The sequence below is a fragment of the Cherax quadricarinatus genome, chromosome 39 (assembly GCF_038502225.1).
Source record: "Cherax quadricarinatus isolate ZL_2023a chromosome 39, ASM3850222v1, whole genome shotgun sequence".
Lineage (NCBI taxonomy): Eukaryota > Metazoa > Arthropoda > Malacostraca > Decapoda > Parastacidae > Cherax > Cherax quadricarinatus.
In genome coordinates, this window is record NC_091330.1 from 22,137,631 (window position 1) to 22,160,349 (window position 22,719).

The 22,719-nt window shown below is 40.7% G+C and overlaps 1 protein-coding gene across 3 annotated transcripts in view; it reads right to left on the reverse strand.

Annotated features, from left to right (window-relative positions):
* The window catches only part of Dpp10 (Dipeptidyl peptidase 10), a 470,951-nt gene that overhangs the window by 170,094 nt on the left and 278,138 nt on the right, over positions 1-22,719 (reverse strand). For all 3 annotated transcript variants that reach the window (XM_070092527.1, XM_070092528.1, XM_070092526.1), the window contains exon 7: positions 817-1,031. In XM_070092527.1, the coding sequence (XP_069948628.1) occupies positions 817-1,031 (215 nt within the window). The remainder of the gene's footprint in view (positions 1-816; positions 1,032-22,719) is intronic.

Genomic DNA, 22,719 nt, shown 5'->3' on the forward strand with positions numbered 1-22,719 from the left:
GAGTACCGTGCCTTGGGGGACACAACTTTCCACTGTAACAGACAATGATTTCACTCTGTTTACAATTACTTTTTGGGATCAATTTAATAGGAAGTTAAATATCTATCTGCCCACCGTCCCAGTTATACCCTTTGGTCGCTCTTTTTGTGATTATAACATAAAATACTTAGAAAAGTTAAGAAAGCAGATAAAAGACACAGATGAGCCACAGGTGTGTTAGAAAGTACTTAGTCTTAGGATGGTCAATAAGTGGAGAGAGCTAGATGAGGAAGTGGTAGAGGCAAACTAAATATATACATTCAAGAGTAGATATGATAGGGTCCAGTAGCCAGGAACCAATAATGCCAGCGACTGTAATTTACGATGGGCGGCCAGGAGCCGAGACTCGACCCAATCAAATACAACTCAGCGGCTTCTAAGTACACACACACACACACACACACACACACACAGTGAAGAGTGAAGAGGCGGGTCCAGGAGCTATGAATCGACCCTTGCAACCACAAATAGGTGAGTACATACACACACACACACAGGCGGACTTACCGAGAAATGAAATACGAATAATGCTATGCAAAATATAAGAAAAAATAAACAAAATATTTTCAAGATAGTGACTTGCAACATTAGGTCTCTTAAAGTCTCCATAAACTTTATAGCGACATACATTTTGTAGTGTATCATAATGAACCTATTGAAAGTGTTCATGTATTATGATCTTGACACGACAAAACTGTAGCTGCTGGTGGAACAACTTCGCTTTACTTACCCTAAAAAAAAACTCTATATTACAAGTACATAGAAACACTTTCCTACCTTCATATACCCAGTCGGGAACACCATTGTATAGGATGCCAGGTCGACCTGTGTCTGTGATGCGGTGGACATCAGGGTTGCTGGCGGTGCGCTTGTAGATAATATTGTACTGATCGTCGACCATCACCAAGCCTGAGCCGATGGGCGCCCACTTGGCCAGGACCAGTGACGGGTGGCCGCGGTCATCTGGTGTCGGTGTCAGTGGAAAGTGATGCCTGAGAGGGAAAAAGAGGACAAAACACAATGAGCGTGAACCATTATATGTGAAAAATTACATAACCTCAAAGGCATGAAAATTAAAAAAAAAAAAAAAATATGCCACACTTGCAATATGCTGTCGGTGTCAGTGGAAAGTGATGTCTGCCGGGAAAAAGAACATGATATAATGAGCGTGAACCAATGTATGTCAATTAATAATTACATAACCTCAAAGGCATAAAAATGAAAAAAAAAGTATGAAACACATTTGCAATATATATAATTTCATCAACAAATATTCTTATCTGCGAGTGGTATGGTGGGGAAGGTGGGGCGAATGGAGGTTAAGTATCAAGGTAGATGCCACGTACGAGACGGGTATCATGGATAGAGCTGATGTATAGATGGTTGTGACAGAGGTAGTACTGTTGCGCCACTGTACATCTTTCCTATATTTTCTATGTCTCTCCTATATTATGTCAACGTCGTGGTTAGTACACATGTAGCTATATACCAACATTCATAGATATATATATGCAAAACAACCACGGGGGAGTTGAATGACAACTCTAGGCGTTTCGTGTTGCAATCAACACATTAGGAGCTTGCAATGTTGCAGAAAAGACGAGGAGGTCCAAGCAAATACGATCACAGTAGATCCATCAAGAATGATGAACTAATTACATCGACTCCTGGGTGAAGGATTGATTACCTCAAACTCCTTCTGGTCTTCAACCATTCTTTATACTGGACTGATGAAGCCCCTGTGTGGCGAAATGTTTCCACAATAAAAATACCCAAGTGCTGCACATATGTCTAGCTAATCAACGTCTGTGTTCTCCGAAACACATAATTATTATTAGGTATCCCGGGAGGGGGATATTTATCAGACATTTTCTAGACCATGTGGAAAAAACTGTTTCAAACATATTTATGGAATTTTCGAGACTTTTTTGAAAACACGGTCTTGGATATGTCCGCGACATTTAAAAGACCGATTGATGAAACGATCTCGTTAACCTTCACGATATATAACACCGTCTGGTAAAACTGCCTCGTAAACCTATATGCCATTTTCGAGAATTTTTTTTAAGAAAATGTTTCGAAAAGTGAAGTCCCCACTAACTTGTGGCTTCATCTCCAGCTGATACACCTCGCATCTAGTTCTATTATACAAGTCTTATTTATACCTCTGGTTTCAGCTGAGGGATAGACCACCTTTTATCAAGGTTAAGGGACTGATCACCTCAAAACTTCCTCACTTCGTGATGTTTTAGAGACCATAAAGAACAAAAAGGCACAATACACAAATAATCCACACACAGAAGAGAGAAACTTATGACTAGTGCGACTTGTAAATTATCCAAGTCGGACCGAAACGTCTGGTGGTTTCGGAAACATCTGCGACGTTCTTGACAAGGTCTGGAAAACGTTCTTATTAATAGCCGGGACATATTCAAGACCTTAACACAAATGATGGGACCCACTCCATAAACTATTTTGTCTATGATCCCTCGACTATTGCCCACTGGATGGGTATGCTCTGCTTGGCTAAATATCTTTTCTCAGCTCATCCTCTTCACCACAGACATCATGTCACTGCTGTAAAAACAGTCATATGAGTGACTGTTAAAGGCGCCTCGAACAGTTGAATTATTACTGATTTGCTTAAGCCGTGGGCATTGCCTTCCCTTCTTCTCTTCGCCCCCTCAGAGTTTTTTATATATTTATACTTTTCTGTAGTGATATGGATGAGAGTTTGCGAAAGGTAGGCGTGTTGAAAGGGTGTGAAAACGGCAGGGTACTTTTATTTTTTATGGAGAGATTATGCCTTACCCTCATATCACCCCTTACCTGGAGTTTACCTGGAGAGAGTTCCGGGGGTCAACGCCCCCGGCCCGGTCTGTGACCAGGCCTCCTTAGGTCAGTGTCCCAGGATGCGACCCACACCAGTCGACTAACACCCAGGTACCCATTTTACTGATGGGGAACATAGACAACAGGTGGAAAGAAACACGTCCAATGTTTCTACTCTGGCTGGGAATCGAACCCAGGCCCTCACCGTGTGAAGCGAGAGCGTTAACCACCAGGCCACCATTATCAACATCACTCTTTCCCAAAATCCTTCGGCATTTTTCAGTCGGGTTGTATGTTACTGCCGGAGTGTTGCTAGAGTGATCACAGTCAATACTGTGTCTACCTACCTGGAGTCTACCTGGAGGGCATTCCGGGGATCAACACCCCCGCGGCCCGGTCCACGACCAGGCCTCCTGGTGCTCTTTTTTTTTTTAATTTGCATTAGGGCTTTGTAAAAGATGAATTGAAGACTTGTGTACAAGAACAAGCGCACAACACTCGACTGTCTTCTGTTGCACGATACACAGAAATACAGCCGAGATATGGAAGAATAAATCAATCCCATGGCTGAAACAGTTTATAAATAACTTAGAGAGAGCAAACTTTATATTTATAGAACGAGCTTTTACCGGGACAACGTTTCGCACTGTGTAGATCGAAAGGTCCCATTAAAAAGCTTGTTCTAAAACGTGGGTTTTTCCTACAGTATCGTCAGCAGCACGCATTGTGATTTAACTCTTTAGAATATTTTAAATAGCATACAATAACTATAATTTTTAAAGGGGTGGACCGGTAAGCCAGTGGAAGGCCTCGGCCAGATAACCAAAAGCTGCGAGTCATCATATGACTAAAACCCACGTCAGGAAACACTTGTCCTGTTTCCTGACAAACATTATGCAAACCAGTTTGCAACTCAACTACCGGTTCTGACCTTTTTTTTTTTTTTTTTTTACCACAGCTGACAAACAGCGACGTCATCTTCATATTCAGAGGCTGCCTCTTTTCCCTCTGCCTACCATTGATATTTTTCCAATAATAACTCTGGTTTACTAAACGAAAAAAGGTTTACTTGCGAAAACTCGAGAACGACTCTTCTTATTGGCTTCAAACTTTCAGCAGTGACATATCTTACAGGAAGGTTTAGTGTTATTGTGTCGTGTAGGTGCGATTATGCCAACTTTACATATGCAAATAGTGTAGTGGTTTACCATTCCACAGGTGTCACCTGTGGAGTGTTTGTGTCAATTTGTCTATTTTCGTCAAAAATTGTTGTGTATTTTTTTTCTATAAGATACCCTGAGAATATAACTTATGGTTAGCTTCAAAGTTAAAGTGCTGGTGTATTTTGCTCAAAGTAAGTGGCCAGTGAAGAGGCGGGGACAGGAGCTATGAATCGACCCCTGCAACCACAACTAGGTGACTACAACAAGGTGAGTACTGGTATGGAATGTGTAAATTTTAATTTACCAAAAATATTTGACAAACTGGAATACTGGTTTCCAAATAAGAAGTAAAGAACGTCTGTTCTAACTGGCTTTAAATTTTCAAAACTGATATAGCTTGCTTAGTGGAAGATTCTGCTTATTTTTAGGTTGTGCATAGAAACAAACACACACACTAGGCTGAGTTGCTATTAGTCACATGACGAACTGTAAGAGCTGTACTCAGCGAGTTGTGTTTGCGCTTGTCGAGATGCAGCTCCTGGCAAAGATCCCTCACATTATTTCTGACTGTCACTAAGTAAATGATAGGATGGATAATGAGAACGTTCAAAACGAGAGATGCCAAGCCAATGATGATCCTTTTCAAATCACTTGTTCTCTCTAGGCTGGAATACTGCTGTACATTAACATCTCCATTAAAAGCAGGTGAAATTGCAGATCTAGAGAGTGTACAGAGATCCTTTACTGCACGTATAAGTTCTGTCAAGCGCCTTAACTACTGGGAACACTTGGAAGCACTTGACTTGTACTCGCTGGAACGCAGGAGGGAGAGATATATCATAATCTACACTTGGAAAATCCTGGAAGGAATGGTCCTAAATCTGCACACAGAAATCACTCCCTACGAAAGTAAAAGACTGGGCAGACGATGCAAAATGCCCCCAATTAAAAGCAGGGGCGCCACTGGTACACTAAGAGAAAACACCATAAGTGTCCGGGGCCCAAGACTGTTCAACAGCCTCCCATCAAGCATTAGGGGAATTACCAATAAGTCCCTGGCTGCCTTCAAGAGAGAGCTGGACAGATACCTAAAGTCAGTGCCGGATCAGCCGGGCTGTGGCTCGTACGTTGGACTGTGTGCGGCCAGCAGTAACAGCCTGGTTGATCAGGCCCTGATCCACCGGGAGGCCTGGTCATGGACCGGGCCGCGGGGGCGTTGATCCCCGGAATAACCTCCAGGTAACCTCCAGGTAAGCATCTAAGTAAACATGAGGCTGTGAACCTGTGCTAGTATGAAGTTACAAAATGCTGACCAAACTGTTATTGGGACAGTAGTATGAAAACTACATTGCATGCTACTGTGTAACTAATAATGCTAATTAAAAAAATATTTTTGCTAATACAAACTCAATGCTTATTTCTCTCTTCCTATTCACAAATGTACGAGACGAATATAAAAGAAAAATTGAGACGCCGCAGATGTCTGCCGCCTGGGTGCTAAGGCTGGTCTTCAGAGGAAGATGGCCGCCTCAGGTCAAAACAAAAGGGAGCTCCTGAGAGGAAGATTTAGAAGCGAATTTCATACATTCCTCCGCAAATGAAAATTCCTTCACTTTAAAACTCGGCAGCCTAGTCTAAAGTCACGTCAAGCCTTATCTTAGAACCCACGCGGCTCCTTCCTCCACTCCCCTTCCCCATGCAAATCCCTCCTCAGTCCCTGGTCGCATCCTGAATCCCACCTTTTCCTTCTTACCCACATCCCCTATTTGCCTCCTTACAAACCATCAATCTTCCTTCCTCAAGTAATAGTAACTCCATTAGTGTCGGAAGGAAACCAATGAACCTGCCATAGCTACTGAACCAGTAATATAATATCTTGACGATATTCTTAGCGCCCTACTAAAGGCTCTCAGCACAAGCACAGAGATTTCATTACATTGTGTACGAAACCAATCATGTATGATGGAATATGATGGGAGATCATAGCTACTTTTAGTTACTACACACCGCGAGTGTTCCACAATGTAATTATTTTATATAATATGGTAGCCACTTCCTGAGGATGTCCTACAATGTAACTATGGTATATAGAAGCACACACACGTGTTCCACAAAGTAACTATCATAGAGATTACGGTAGAAACACACTGAGAGGGTTCTTACAATATATCATACAAAATAAGGTAACAGCATACTGCAGGTGATCCCACCATGTTACTGTTATACTCGCATCTTGCTAACTAGCTGTACACTCGTCACATCATAACAACTCGCTCTAGAACGTCCACTATAACACCACTACATCATAAATACCGCCACCACCACCAAGGAAAGGGACACTTGACACTCTCTACCTCCCCTGACGTGGCAGATAATTTTAATTTTCAGTAGCAACGACAGCCGAGATTTACATGACATGCTTCTCGGTCTCGCAGGAAAACAAACTTACACCTTAAACTCAAGTTAAATTAAACAACACTAACAATGTTTGAGCAGCAGTGTTTGCTTACGTTTTTTTTTTTTTTGAATAGTAAAGGATTTCAGTACTTTTTGTTTATTTACTTAAGAGGTTTTACCTTAATGTCGGATGGGTAAAAGCCAAGAAAGTTGTTACATGAGTGTTCCATTGTTCATTACATGAACCGGTGCCTCTATGACAGCACGACTAATCTGTTCAATAGTTCATTACAGGCACTGGTGCCTCCATGGTAGCACGACTGGTATCCTACATTCTTCATTCTGACACTGGTGTCTGGGGTAGCAAGGCAGGTATTGGATCGCGGGTGATGATGCCACTGTAGGGATGGCCAGCAATCTTGAGTATAAAAGTGTAACTTACGATCATATTATATTTTGCTGACACGGCGAAGATGAAAAGCAGTGAAGCCTGGTGCTTTGTGTGGGACCAGACGATTGTCTGGGGGTGGGAGAGTCTTGTGTGAGAAACACAGGATCAGGTAACGGTGTGGAAGATTATATATATATATATATATATATATATATATATATATATATATATATATATATATATCCAATACACTAGGGAGGAAGGAGGGGCAGCTGCCAGCTTCAGGGAGTCCCAAAAGTCTAAAAATATGGAGAACTTACCCATCATTATATGTTTGTTCCCATAGGCTCAGAGACCCTTGGCTCATGGGGAAAGAATGCATCTAAATTCCTTAAGGAGCTGGGAAAAAGACTCATCAGGGTAACTAGGGATCCCAGGGCAGCTAGTTTTCTTTTCCAGCGGCTCAGTGCGGCTGTTCAAAGGGGTAATGCCTGTTGTATTATGGGCACACGCCCCAGCTCTGAGGACCTGGATGAGATTTTCGCCTTATAAGCGGTGATACACACGTAACAACATGTACCTTATATGCCACCTTTATATCAACAATGTATCTCTTAAATCTTTTGTATCATATTATGTAATAAAATATTCCTACTGGTAAAAAAAAAATATGAAAAGATGGGATGGTAGGGAAAGTGGAATATTCAAACGGCTTCAGGAAGAAATCCAAATATTCATCCTTGAAGCCTTTTTATCCACTTTTCCGAGGCTATGGGTCCCACAATTTACACCAGAGGTGGACCCCATCTATATATATATATATATATATATATATATATATATATATATAAGTTCACGACTATGGTAAGTTGGTAAGTTTTTATTATAGCTTTACAACGTTGGAATATGACGTTAAGTGGTGATTTACTTTATAAAATACTTATAATAATACATCTCTCCAAGTGTTGAGAGATACCGACTCGCAGCTGAATCTTATATTTACCACTAAACAAAGTATTACACCTATGACACTTATATCTATAGATTACAGACGATTTTTGGTTCAAGAAATATAACATCTTTAAATATAAAGACGTATATTGAATTTAACATTGAATATATTCAATGTTAAATTCAGCATACGTCAGGTGATATGTAGAATTATATATATAATTATATATATAATTCTACATATCACCTGAGGATAAAATCCTTTTTTAAAACTTGATTTCTAAATAAAGTTTTTTTTTCCTTCGAAAGTTACAAAAACAATCGATATCCTCATTAAATACTACATCCCATCATATATGTTTTAAGGATTTCAATTTTAAATATGAATTTGAATTTATACAACAAAATCAATTTTTGACTGATTTTGACATTTTTTCATAGATTTACAAAAATAAATTTACAAAAGTTATTATATCTTCCAGCGACAAAAATTACTGTTAACAAAGGTGTCAATCTATTTTTAAGCATTTTATTTATAGGCTCCATGTTTCCATTCAGTGAGTTTTCAAATAACATTTCCTCCTGATAAGTATATTTTGTACATTCTGAAGTGTGTCGGCAGACCAAGCTGGCAATCACTATGCTACCCTGGATGGAATTACTATGCTACCCTGGATGGAATTACTATGCTACCCTGGATGGTATCACTATGCTACCCTGGATGGAATTACTATGCTACCCTGGATGGAATCACTATGCTACCCTGGATGGAATTACTATGCTACCCTGGATGGAATTACTATGCTACCCTGGATGGAATCACTATGCTACCCTGGATGGAATCACTATGCTACCCTGGATGGAATCACTATGCTACCCTGGATGGAATCACTATGCTACCCTGGATGGAATTACTATGCTACCCTGGATGGAATCACTATGCTACCCTGGATGGAATTACTATGCTACCCTGGATGGAATTACTATGCTACCCTGGATGGAATTACTATGCTACCCTGGATGGAATCACTATGCTACCCTGGATGGAATCACTATGCTACCCTGGATGGAATTACTATGCTACCCTGGATGGAATTACTATGCTACCCTGGATGGAATCACTATGCTACCCTGGATGGAATTACTATGCTACCCTGGATGGAATTACTATGCTACCCTGGATGGAATCACTATGCTACCCTGGATGGAATTACTATGCTACCCTGGATGGAATCACTATGCTACCCTGGATGGAATCACTATGCTACCCTGGATGGAATTACTATGCTACCCTGGATGGAATTACTATGCTACCCTGGATGGAATTACTATGCTACCCTGGATGGAATTACTATGCTACCCTGGATGGAATCACTATGCTACCCTGGATGGAATTACTATGCTACCCTGGATGGAATCACTATGCTACCCTGGATGGAATTACTATGCTACCCTGGATGGAATTACTATGCTACCCTGGATGGAATTACTATGCTACCCTGGATGGAATCACTATGCTACCCTGGATGGAATCACTATGCTACCCTGGATGGAATCACTATGCTACCCTGGATGGAATCACTATGCTACCCTGGATGGAATCACTATGCTACCCTGGATGGAATCACTATGCTACCCTGGATGGAATCACTATACTACCCTGGATGGAATTACTATGCTACCCTGGATGGAATTACTATGCTACCCTGGATGGAATCACTATGCTACCCTGGATGGAATCACTATGCTACCCTGGATGGAATCACTATGCTACCCTGGATGGAATCACTATGCTACCCTGGATGGAATCACTATGCTACCCTGGATGGAATCACTATGCTACCCTGGATGGAATCACTATGCTACCCTGGATGGAATTACTATGCTACCCTGGATGGAATTACTATGCTACCCTGGATGGAATCACTATGCTACCCTGGATGGAATCACTATGCTACCCTGGATGGAATTACTATGCTACCCTGGATGGAATTACTATGCTACCCTGGATGGAATTACTATGCTACCCTGGATGGAATAACTATGCTACCCTGGATGGAATTACTATGCTACCCTGGATGGAATCACTATGCTACCCTGGATGGAATCACTATGCTACCCTGGATGGAATCACTATGCTACCCTGGATGGAATCACTCTACCCTGGATGGAATCACCATGCTACATTGTATGGTATCAAAATGCTACCCTGGAAAGACGGTGAGTTGATAACATGATACTACACTTGTGCATCTTCAATGGCCGACACCTTCCTACGATACACCACAGCTGAATGGGGTGATGCCGCCAGTTTCATGTAGACCCAGAAGGTCATCACACACAAGGGGTCCGGCACTATGCTGTAACTTCTTTCCTATAAAATCGGTGACCCTGGAAACATGGGGCAAGTGGGTGCTCAAATCTCTAAAGAACTTCCATGACAAACTCGTCTTGGAAACCAAAGACCACAGAGCGGCCAGCATTCATTTCCATATACTCAAGTGTTGCAATCCAGGAAGAAACATTTGTCTATAGCGTCGTGGCCACGAGGCCTTTCTCTGCGGAGCTGAGTGAAGTGTTTGATTTTTTACGTAATTTATGTTCTCATTTTAATGAATATTTTAAATAGAGATTTAAAAAAATTATATATATATATATATATATATATATATATATATATATATATATATATATATATATATATATATATATATATATATATATAGGATGGGGTCCACCTCTGGTGCAAATTGAGGGACACAAAGCTTCGGAGAAGTGGATAAAAAGGCTTCGAGGAAGAATATTTGGATTTCTTCCTGAAGCCATTTGAATATTCCACTTCGCCTACCACCCCATCTTTTCATTTTTCTTTTACCAATAGGTATATTTTATTACATAATATGGTACAAAAGATTCAAGAGATACAGTGCTGGTATAAAGATGGCATATACAATACATGAGGCTTGAGAGATACATTTCTAGTACATAATGCTATGTGTTTATCACAGATTACAATACGAAAATCTCATTGATCTACTCAGAGCTGGAGCACGTACCTAAGATACAACAGGCATTGCCCCTCTGAACCGCAGTGCTGAGTCACTGGAACAGAAAACTAGCTACCCTGGGATCCCCTATCAGATCTGCATAGTTGGGGTGGCTCTCTTATTACTGGGCATCCGGCTGTTGTGAGGTTCTTCGTGATGTTAGTAACCTCTTCATGCCTTGCAATCTTTCCATCGAATCTACGGAAAACAAGACCATGGTATCCGAATCTGTCTGCCGATTCACTGTCACAACTGCACTGTATTCGGCGAGAACAAGGGCGGCAACGCGAAGTGCAGCGCCAATGCGAATGGTCTGTGGGTCGAGACATGTGCCAAGGGAATAGGTGGGGGACAGCCACATTAGTCGACTACGACTACGGTGATCTTCACACCAACTCCAAGGCTGAGGGACTGATTACCTCATCTTTTGTATACAGTTCTGTCTTCAAAAAGAGGGACTGATTACCTTATCTTTTGTATATAGTTTTACTGTCTTCAAATTGCGTCTTAGAATCTGTATTGATAAAGCCACTGGATGGCGAAACGTCTACAATAAAGATACCCAGTTTTGGCATATTCGTCCCAATTTTCATATTGTCGGTACTGTATACCATTCTTGTACAAAGTGACTGTAGTTGTTGGGGAGAGCAGGTCCGGTTTCAGAGCTCGTTAGATTATCCCACAGCGTGGCTCCATCAACGAACTTTCGGTCATGAACTCCAACATTGTCCCTAATATGTTCAGGGAGAATCGGTGCTACAAGTCCACTGAATGCAACACATGACAGAAAAGCAGGCAGCGCTATCTGTGATGACTGCGGACACCTAGTCTGAGTGGAAGTGTAGGTTGGTCCCGCTGCCCGTCTTCTAAACTAAGGTGGCGAAACTTCAAACGTTCAAAACAGCTGCCTCCTAATTCGCCAACAGTGGAGAGTGAAATTTATGATTGTTGGTGAAGATTTGATCATTTTATGTGCAAAATAGTGTGAAATATTTAGTCCCGTTAAGTCAAGTTAAATAAATTCCAGTGTACCTCTTCTGAACGGTTTCAATATTAAACAATTGATGTATCTTAGAGCCAGGATAGCACCTAAGTTTCAATATTTAACAATTGATGTATCTTAGAGCCAGGATAGCACCTAAGTTTCAATATTTAACAATTGATGTATCTTAGAGCCAGGATAGTACCTAAGTTTCAATATTTAACAATTGATGTATCTTAGAGCCAGGATAGCACCTAAGTTTCAATATTTAACAATTGATGTATCTTAGAGCCAGGATAGCACCTAAGTTTCAATATTTAACAATTGATGTATCTTAGAGCCAGGATAGTACCTAAGTTTCAATATTTAACAATTGATGTATCTTAGAGCCAGGATAGTACCTAAGTTTCAATATTTAACAATTGATGTATCTTAGAGCCAGGATAGTACCTAAGTTTCAATATTTAACAATTGATGTATCTTAGAGCCAGGATAGTACCTAAGTTTCAACTGAGTGCAGACAAATTCATTGATGTATTATTATTATAATACAAACTAAGTGCTAAACCAATTTATTGATGTACTAAAAAAAAAAAAAAGAACCAGAAATTGTTGGAATCAATTACTGGAGAATGCCTCTTCCGACCGACTTCAACTTTTCACCACAGGGTTCACGCTGCTATTACCTAGCCTAAGTCCCATTTTTGGAAATTTTATTGTATAGTGACATTCATTTTTATTCAGTGACTAAATAATATATATTTTTTCTGATTAGTTTCAAAATAACATTGAAGATTATTTCTAAAAGAAGGATAATAATATACTATAAGTTTAGTCCGAGCAGCTGAGCTCTGAAATTTTCCTGAAATAGTTAAAAACATGGAATTATTGGAGTCAGATCAATTACCCGAGAACACCTTTTTTGATCGACTTTAAACAAGAGAAGGGCTCTTCTGATCGACTTTAAACAAGAGAATGGCTTCTCTGATCGACTTTAAACAAGAGAATGGCTCCTCTGATCGACTTTAAACAAGAGAATGGTTCCTCTGATCGACTTTAAACAAGAGAATGGCTCTTCAGATCGACTTTAAACAAGAGAATGGCTCCTCTGATCGACTTTAAACAAGAGAATGGCTCCTCTGATCGACTTTAAACAAGAGAATGGCTCCTCTGATCGACTTTAAACAAGAGAATGGCTCCTCTGATCGACTTTAAACAAGAGAATTGCTCTTCTGATCGACTTTAAACAAGAGAATGGCTCTTCAGATCGACTTTAAACAAGAGAATGGCTCTTCAGATCGACTTTAAACAAGAGAAGGGCTCTTCTGATCGACTTTAAACAAGAGAAAGGCTCCTCTGATCGACTTTAAACAAGAGAATGGCTCCTCTGATCGACTTTAAACAAGAGAATGTATCCTCTGATCGACTTTAAACAAGAGAATGGCTCTTCTGATCGACTTTAAACAAGAGAATGGCTCTTCAGATCGACTTCAAACAAGAGAATGGCTCTTCAGATCGACTTTAAACAAGAGAATGGCTCTTCAGATCGACTTTAAACAAGAGAATGGCTCTTCAGATCGACTTTAAACAAGAGAAGGGCTCTTCTGATCGACTTTAAACAAGAGAAAGGCTCCTCTGATCGACTTTAAACAAGAGAAAGGCTCCTCTGATCGACTTTAAACAAGAGAATGGCTCCTCTGATCGACTTTAAACAAGAGAATGGCTCCTCTGATCGACTTTAAACAAGAGAATAGCTCTTCAGATCGACTTTAAACAAGAGAATGGCTCCTCTGATCGACTTTAAACAAGAGAATGGCTCCTCTGATCGACTTTAAACAAGAGAATGGCTCCTCTGATCGACTTTAAACAAGAGAATGGCTCTTCAGATCGACTTCAGTCCTTTAATGCTGGCGTATTTTAAGTGGAATTATTTTTGAATTTTGGGCTGTGTGGGGCCCAATTTGCCAATTTTAACAAACTGCATTTAAAAAAAATATTTCTCTTACACGATTGTAGAGAAATTTAAATAAAATGTAAATGAGACAAGAAAACTGGAGAGAAAAAATTACGTTTTTTAAATTTAACGAAGGAAGACTTTCCTAATTTTAGGAATATTGTCGTTCGCTGTCTCACAAATTTTCGTCTATAACTCGAGAACGTTTTATTCGATCAGCCACATATTTTCAGCTGTGATGTAATGTATCTTGGGTAAGATTACTGGGACTAATAGCATGCCTAGGTGCCCTATACACAATGTTATATTGGCACTAATAGCATGCCTAGGTGCCCTATACACAATATTATATTGGACTAATAGCATGCCTAGGTGCCCTATACACAATGTTATATTGGCACTAATAATGTGCCTAGGTGCCCTATACACAATATTATATTGGACTAATAGCATGCCTAGGTGCCCTATACACAATGTTATATTGGCACTAATAGCATGCCTAGGTGCCCTATACACAATATTATATTGGACTAATAGCATGCCTAGGTGCCCTATACACAATGTTATATTGGCACTAATAATGTGCCTAGGTGCCCTATACACAATATTATATTGGACTAATAGCATGCCTAGGTGCCCTATACACAATGTTATATTGGCACTAATAGCATGCCTAGGTGCCCTATACACAATGTTATATTGGCACTAATAGCATGCCTAGGTGCCCTATACACAATATTATATTGGACTAATAGCATGCCTAGGTGCCCTATACACAATGTTATATTGGCACTAATAGCATGCCTAGGTGCCCTATACACAATGTTATATTGACACTAATAGCATGCCTAGGTGCCCTATACACAATGTTATATTGGCACTAATAGCATGCCTAGGTGCCCTATACACAATATTATATTGGACTAATAGCATGCCTAGGTGCCCTATACACAATGTTATATTGGCACTAATAGCATGCCTAGGTGCCCTATACACAATGTTATATTGGCACTAATAGCATGCCTAGGTGCCCTATACACAATATTATATTGGACTAATAGCATGCCTAGGTGCCCTATACACAATGTTATATTGGCACTAATAGCATGCCTAGGTGCCCTATACACAATGTTATATTGACACTAATAGCATGCCTAGGTGCCCTATACACAATGTTATATTGGCACTAATAGCATGCCTAGGTGCCCTATACACAATGTTATATTGGCACTAATAGCATGCCTAGGTGCCCTATACACAATATTATATTGGACTAATAGCATGCCTAGGTGCCCTATACACAATGTTATATTGGCACTAATAGCATGCCTAGGTGCCCTATACACAATGTTATATTGACACTAATAGCATGCCTAGGTGCCCTATACACAATGTTATATTGACACTAATAGCATGCCTAGGTGCCCTATACACAATGTTATATTGGCACTAATAGCATGCCTAGGTGCCCTATACACAATATTATATTGGACTAATAGCATGCCTAGGTGCCCTATACACAATGTTATATTGACACTAATAGCATGCCTAGGTGCCCTATACACAATGTTATATTGGCACTAATAGCATGCCTAGGTGCCCTATACACAATGTTATATTGGCACTAATAGCATGCCTAGGTGCCCTATACACAATATTATATTGGACTAATAGCATGCCTAGGTGCCCTATACACAATGTTATATTAGCACTAACAGCATGCCTAGGTGCCCTATACACAATGTTATATTGGACTAATAGCATGCCTAGGTGCCCTATACACAATGTTATATTGACACTAATAGCATGCCTAGGTGCCCTATACACAATATTATATTGGACTAATAGCATGCCTAGGTGCCCTATACACAATGTTATATTGGCACTAATAGCATGCCTAGGTGCCCTATACACAATATTATATTGGACTAATAGCATGCCTAGGTGCCCTATACACAATGTTATATTGACACTAATAGCATGCCTAGGTGCCCTATACACAATGTTATATTGGCACTAATAGCATGCCTAGGTGCCCTATACACAATATTATATTGGACTAATAGCATGCCTAGGTGCCCTATACACAATGTTATATTGACACTAATAGCATGCCTAGGTGCCCTATACACAATGTTATATTGGCACTAATAGCATGCCTAGGTGCCCTATACACAATGTTATATTGGCACTAATAGCATGCCTAGGTGCCCTATACACAATATTATATTGGACTAATAGCATGCCTAGGTGCCCTATACACAATGTTATATTGGCACTAACAGCATGCCTAGGTGCCCTATACACAATGTTATATTGACACTAATAGCATGCCTAGGTGCCCTATACACAATATTATATTGGACTAATAGCATGCCTAGGTGCCCTATACACAATGTTATATTGACACTAATAGCATGCCTAGGTGCCCTATACACAATATTATATTGGACTAATAGCATGCCTAGGTGCCCTATACACAATGTTATATTGGCACTAATAGCATGCCTAGGTGCCCTATACACAATATTATATTGGACTAATAGCATGCCTAGGTGCCCTATACACAATGTTATATTGGCACTAATAGCATGCCTAGGTGCCCTATACACAATATTATATTGGACTAATAGCATGCCTAGGTGCCCTATACACAATGTTATATTGGCACTAATAGCATGCCTAGGTGCCCTATACACAATATTATATTGGACTAATAGCATGCCTAGGTGCCCTATACACAATGTTATATTGACACTAACAGCATGCCTAGGTGCCCTATACACAATGTTATATTGGCACTAATAGCATGCCTAGGTGCCCTATACACAATCCAGCGGATTAAATATTCATTAGAAGTCCTTAAAAAGCAACAATAATAGGTGAAGAATGTGGAAGTAATGTTGACAGTCTGTCAGCTTGTGTGTCACTCTCTGCCAGGTTTACATGTCTGTTTGTCCGTCTTTCAGAAAGTTAGGTTTGCTTCTCTGTCTCTCATTAAGTCAGTCATGCTAGTCTGTCTCTCAGAAACACAGGTCTGTCTTTTTCTGTCTCAGAAAATCAGGTGTACTTGCGTGCGTGCGTTGTGTGTGTGTGTGTGTGTGTGTGTGTGTGTGTGTGTGTGTGTGTGTGTGTGTGTGTGTGAGTGTGTGTGTGTGTGTGTGTGTGTGTGTGTGTGTGTGTGTGTGTGTGTGTGTGTGTGTGTTACTCACCTCACCTATTTGTACGCACCTTGCAGGGGCTGCAGGGGTCGAGACTCAGCTCCTGACAACGCCTCTTCACTGACCGCTACTGGGTCCCTCTCTCTCCCTGCTCCATGAGCTTTATCATACCTCTTCTTAAAGCTATGTATGGTTCCTGCCTCCACTACATCACTTGCCAGACTATTCCACTTCCTAACAACTCTATGACTGAAGATATACTTCCTAACATCCCTTTGACTCATCTGAGTCTTCAACTTCCAATTGTGACCCCTTGTTTCTGTGTCCCATCTTTGGAACATCCTGTCTCTGTCCACCTTTTCTATCTCACGCAGTATTTTGTATGTCGTTATCATGTCTTCCCTGACCCTCCTCTCCTCCAGTGTCGTCAGGCCGATTTCCCTTAACCTTTCTTCGTAGGACATTCCCCTTAGCTCTGGAACTAGCCTTGTTGCAAACTTTCGCACTTTCTTTAATTTTTTGACGTGCTTGACCAGGTGTGGGTTCCAAACTGGTGCTGCGTACTCCAGTATGGGCCTGACGTACACGGTGTATAGAGTCTTGGACGATTCCTTAGTGTGGTATCGGAACGCTATTCTCAGGTTTGCCAGGCGCCCATATGCTGCAGCAGTTATCTGGTTAAAGTGTGCTTCCGGAGACGTGCTCAGTATTATACTCACCCCTAGATCTTTCTCCTTGAGTGAGGTTTGCAGTCTTTGGCCACCTAGCTTATACGCTGTCTGCGGTCTTCTTTGCCCTTCACCGATCTTCATGACCTTGTATTTGGCAGGGTTAAATTCTAGGAGCCAGTTGCTGGACCACGTGTCCAGCCTGTCCAGGTCTCTTTGTAGTCCTGTCTGATCTGCATCTGATTTAATTCTTCTCATTAACTTCACATTATCTGCAAACAGGGACACTTCTGAGTCTATCCCTTCCGTCATGTCATTCACATATACCAAAAATAGCACTGGTCCCAGGACTGATCCCTGTGGGACCCCGCTCGTCACAGGCGCCTACTGTGATACCTCATCAAGTACCATGACTCATAAGAACATAAGAAAGAAGGAACACTGCAGCAGGCCTACTGGCCCATGCGGGACAGGTCCATGGCAACCTCCGGCTTAGATCAGTGGCCCACCAGTCAGGTCACCTCCATTTAAGGAAGGAGAACAGCATCTGGCCCAGTAGCACCAGCTAGTCAGGTCCAGCTCACACCCACTCATGAATTTATCTAACCTATTTTTAAAACTACACAACGTCTTTGCTTCTATGACGGTACTCGAGAGTTTGTTCCACTCATCCACAACTATATTGCCAAACCAGTGCTTTCCTATATCCTTCCTAACTCTGAATTTTTCCAGGTTAAAACCACTGCTGCGAGTCCTGTCTAGGCTAGATATTTTTAGCACGCCATTTGCATCCCCTTTATTCATTCCTGTTTTCCATTTATACACCTCAATCATATTCCCTTCTAATTCTAGGGAGTGTAGATTCAGAGCCTCAGCCTGTCCTCATAGGGAAGATTTCTGATGTAGATGAATGGTTCAGAGAACCGACAAGTTGATAAATTAGACAAATGTGCAACACTTGGGTATCTTTATTGAGGAAACGACTGCTGCACCTCTCCTGCCTACAGTATATAAGCTACTTCCTCGCACATGTGCTGTATTCTTTTCAATATTGATGGACTGACAACATCAACTCAAGGCTGAGGGACTGATTACCTCAAACTCCTCCTGTTCTTCCCCGTTCTCCTTTGTATGGACTAATGAAGCCACTGTGGCGCGAAACGTTTCCTCAATAAAGATATCCAAGTGTTGCATATGTGTCTAATTTATCAAGATTTCTGATACATGGGATCAACTTTAGCATCCTCCTCTACGTTTTCCAGCGCATTTATATCCATTCTGTAATACGGTGACCAGAACTGTGCAGCATAGTCTAAATGAGGTCTAACTAAGGATATATAGAGTTGAAGAACAACCTGAGGACTCCTATTATTTATACTTCTTGATATGAAGCCAAGAATTCTGTTAGCTTTATTGTCTTGGTTTCAGGTTACTGCTAATCAAAACTCCTAAATCCTTCTCGCATCAGTAACATTAATATCTACATTATTTAGTTTATATGTTGCATGACTATCCTTTGCAACATTTAGAACTTTGCATTTGTCTATATTAAACTGCATCTGCCACCTCTCCGACCATTGCATCAGTGTATTCAAATCATCCTGGAGTGCTCTAATGTCCTCATTAGAATGAATTGGACGGCCTATTTTGGTGTCGTCAGCAAATTTGCTAATGTTGCTATTTATTCCCTCATCTATGTCGTTTATGTAAATTGTGAACAACATCGGGCCCAACACTGACCCCTGTGGAACACCGCTTGTGATGTGCCCCCATTCTAATTTCTCCCCATTTACGCAAACTCTCTGTTGCCTATTTGTCAACCATGTCTCTACCCAGGAAAAAATTCTCCTCCTATTCCGTGTGCCTTAAGTTTTCTCAATAGCCTCTGATGTGGAACTCTATCGAAAGCCTTACTGAAGTCCATATACACAACATCATATTCAATACCATGATCCACCTCCTCAAATACCCGAGTGAAAAAAGTTAGTAAATTCGCAAGACAGGAACTCCCCTTTGTAAAACCGTGCTGAAATTCATTAATCAAATTATGCCTTTCAAGATGGCTATGAATTGCCTCGGCAATTAGTGATTTCATAAATTTTCCCACTATGGAGGTAAGGCTTATTGGTCTATAGTTCGAAGCTAAAGACCTATCACCTGCCTTGTAAATAGGTATTACTGTTGTTTCCTTGACAGGTATTCTCTGATCCATTGCAGTGCCCTTCCTGTTATGCGTGCCTGATCCTCTAGCTTCTGCACTAATCTCTTATGAGGAAATGTGTCGAAGGCCTTCTTGCAGTCCAAGAAAATGCAATCAACCCACCCCTGTAGGTTTGTGACACAGGATTTGCCTTCCATGAATCCGTGCTGGTTGTCGTTTATAATCTTGTTCCGTTCCAGGTGCTCCAACATTCTCCTGATAATCTTCTCCATGACTCTGCATACTATACACGTCAGTGACACTAGTCTATAGTTTAGTGTGTATGTGTATGTGTGTGTGTGTGTGTGTGTGTGTGTGTGTGTGTGTGTGTGTGTGTGTGTGTGTGTGTGTGTGTGTGTGTGTGTTAGTTACCATTTTGACCTAGGCACATGTCGATTAGACACTAGGCCTGTTTTATCCGTGTGTGTGTGTGTGTGTGTGTGTGTGTGTGTGTGTGTGTGTGTGTGTGTCTGTCTCTCTCCCCACGTGCACAAACACAAAACAAGATTATACACAAACAAGATTTGACTATTAAATTGAGTGACTAAAAGCCACTATGACTTTCAGTTAGTCTGATGTCTGAACTATATAATCAAGTGAGGTTCGGACCAGACACCCCCACCAACACTCCCACTAAAACTCTCGCTTGGAAAAAAAAAAAACTTCAGGTGTTCATTTCTTCAGTTTAGGTTATGTTACTTTAGTTGAACAACAGACTTTTAAACATTTTGTATCTCCGCCAGTTTTTTTTTTTTTTATTCGCCGGTATTCTCCCGGCCCGGGTCTTTTCCAAGTAGTGGTGACCCGGCCTTGGCTCCCTATCTGGGGAGTGTCTCGCCAGTTTAGGTTACGTTACGTAGTTTAGCGCTATATTCTAAATATTTTTTTATCTAATTTAAATTATGCTACGTAAGTTTAACGACACATTTTTAACATTTGCTATTTGAATCGGTTCAGAATATATTTCCGGATAAATAAAAGCTTTTTCCTTGATATCACCCAGGGTAAAGAACTCCCTCAAGGCTGTGTTCTTAGCACTGCTCTCTTCCCGCTTGATATTAATGACCTTACCTCTTTTCTCCCTTCGAATATTTGGTCATCTTTTCTTACAGACGATTTTGCAATAGCGTGTGCAGGCGCTGACCGCCACCTTGCAGCTGACTTTCTCCAAAATGCTACTGGTGTTGCTTCCCACTGGGCCACCTCTTCTGAGTTTAAATTTTCCGGTGTTAAAACACATCAAATTAGTTTCAAAAGATGTCGTGAAGTTCCTCGGACTGTTTTATACCTGTATGGTTCCTGTATCCCTGAACAGGATACTGTCCAATTTATTGGTTTTCTGTTTGATAGTTGAATGTCCTGGAAGCCTCACATAACCTTCCTGAAAGTTGCATGTCATAGCCGCCTGAACCTTCTTAAACTCTAGTTCGCCTTCCTTACACACTCTTCACCTTCATTACACACTCTTCTCTAAACGAGATTAGAACGACCACCTATGTTCTTCAGCCTTCCACATTTCTCTTTCTAAACTTGATCCAGTTAATAATCAAATGCTACGTTTGTGTCTCAAGGTTTCCGTTTAACCCCCAGTTGAGAGTTTCTATCCAGAGGCGAACATCCCTTCTTTGTGAGATCTGCTCCCCATTGTCTCTGTTATTTTGTCAGTCCTCACGACCTTCACAATCCTTGCAGTATAGGACAGTAACGGATGTTACTAAGGCTTCTTTGTTTAATAGTTGCCCCCTTTTATTAAGCCCCTTTCCTCTCTGTATTCACTCTCACTTGGTTTCCCTTAATTTACCTCACCCTCTACGTTCGCCAGCATCTTTTCTCTCCCTCTTTGCGAAGTTTCAACGATTAATATTTGCTCTTCCCCAATTCCATGTACGAAAGTTCACTTGCCTGATCACTTTCATTCTCATTCTATTGCAGTGCACACTAATGATTCTAAGTCCCCTGATGGTGCTGGATATGTAGCAAGGTTTTCCTGACAAAATCCACAGCCAGTGTTTTCACAGCAGAGTAATATGCAGTTCTCATGATTATCTTGCATATTGCGTAGTTGTATCGGACTCTTGGAGTACATTATAGGCTATCTAGAAATTCGATTCCCCTCATCCCACTGTTCTTCGCATTTAATTTTAGTTATACTGCGTTACAAGTATCGCAAAGACGTCAGTTTTCTGCCGAGTCTCTGGACACGTTGATGTTCGGGGTAACGACCAAGCAGACTCACCTGCTCGATCAACTGTTTTCAGTGATATCTTAGTTTCTCACAGGGGTAATTCTCACTCGGATTATTTTTCAGTGATCTCTCGACAACTCTCCAACTGTTTTAAAGAAGACACGTGAGCAAACATTTGGACATATTTATTAGAACACGTTTCGGTCCTGGAACCTTGATTACTTCTAACATATACATTAAAATGACAGTTTATATAGGCGGAGAGTGAGGCGTGACAATAGTGACCAATGAGGTCATTTAATTCCTGTGTTGTTAGGTAGATGGTGGTTTGCCTTGTTGAGTATCAAACTAAATGTAATGTAAGCCGCTAATAATTTATAGTCTCTTGAAGACTATGTGTTATAGTATGGTTTTATTAAAGAATATAGAGATAAACAGTAAAATAGCCTATATAGTATTTAAAATATATTAGTGAAAATAAGATGCCAGATATTTTGAGCATCTTAAAATATTTTATAACAACTACAATGTGTACTCCTGTTAACCATTTTAAGGCCTAGTTCCTAAACCTTTTGTGTATCTACATTCTCTTGCGCTGCCGTCCACAGAATATATATGGAGAACACAATAAACCAGCCGCTTTAGTGGCAAGATCTAAATCGAAAATCAGAAAGAATCACCAGCTGGTGCAAATTCTATCCACATATATAACAAAAGTTATATTATTCATAAAACGTGTGGGAAATTCT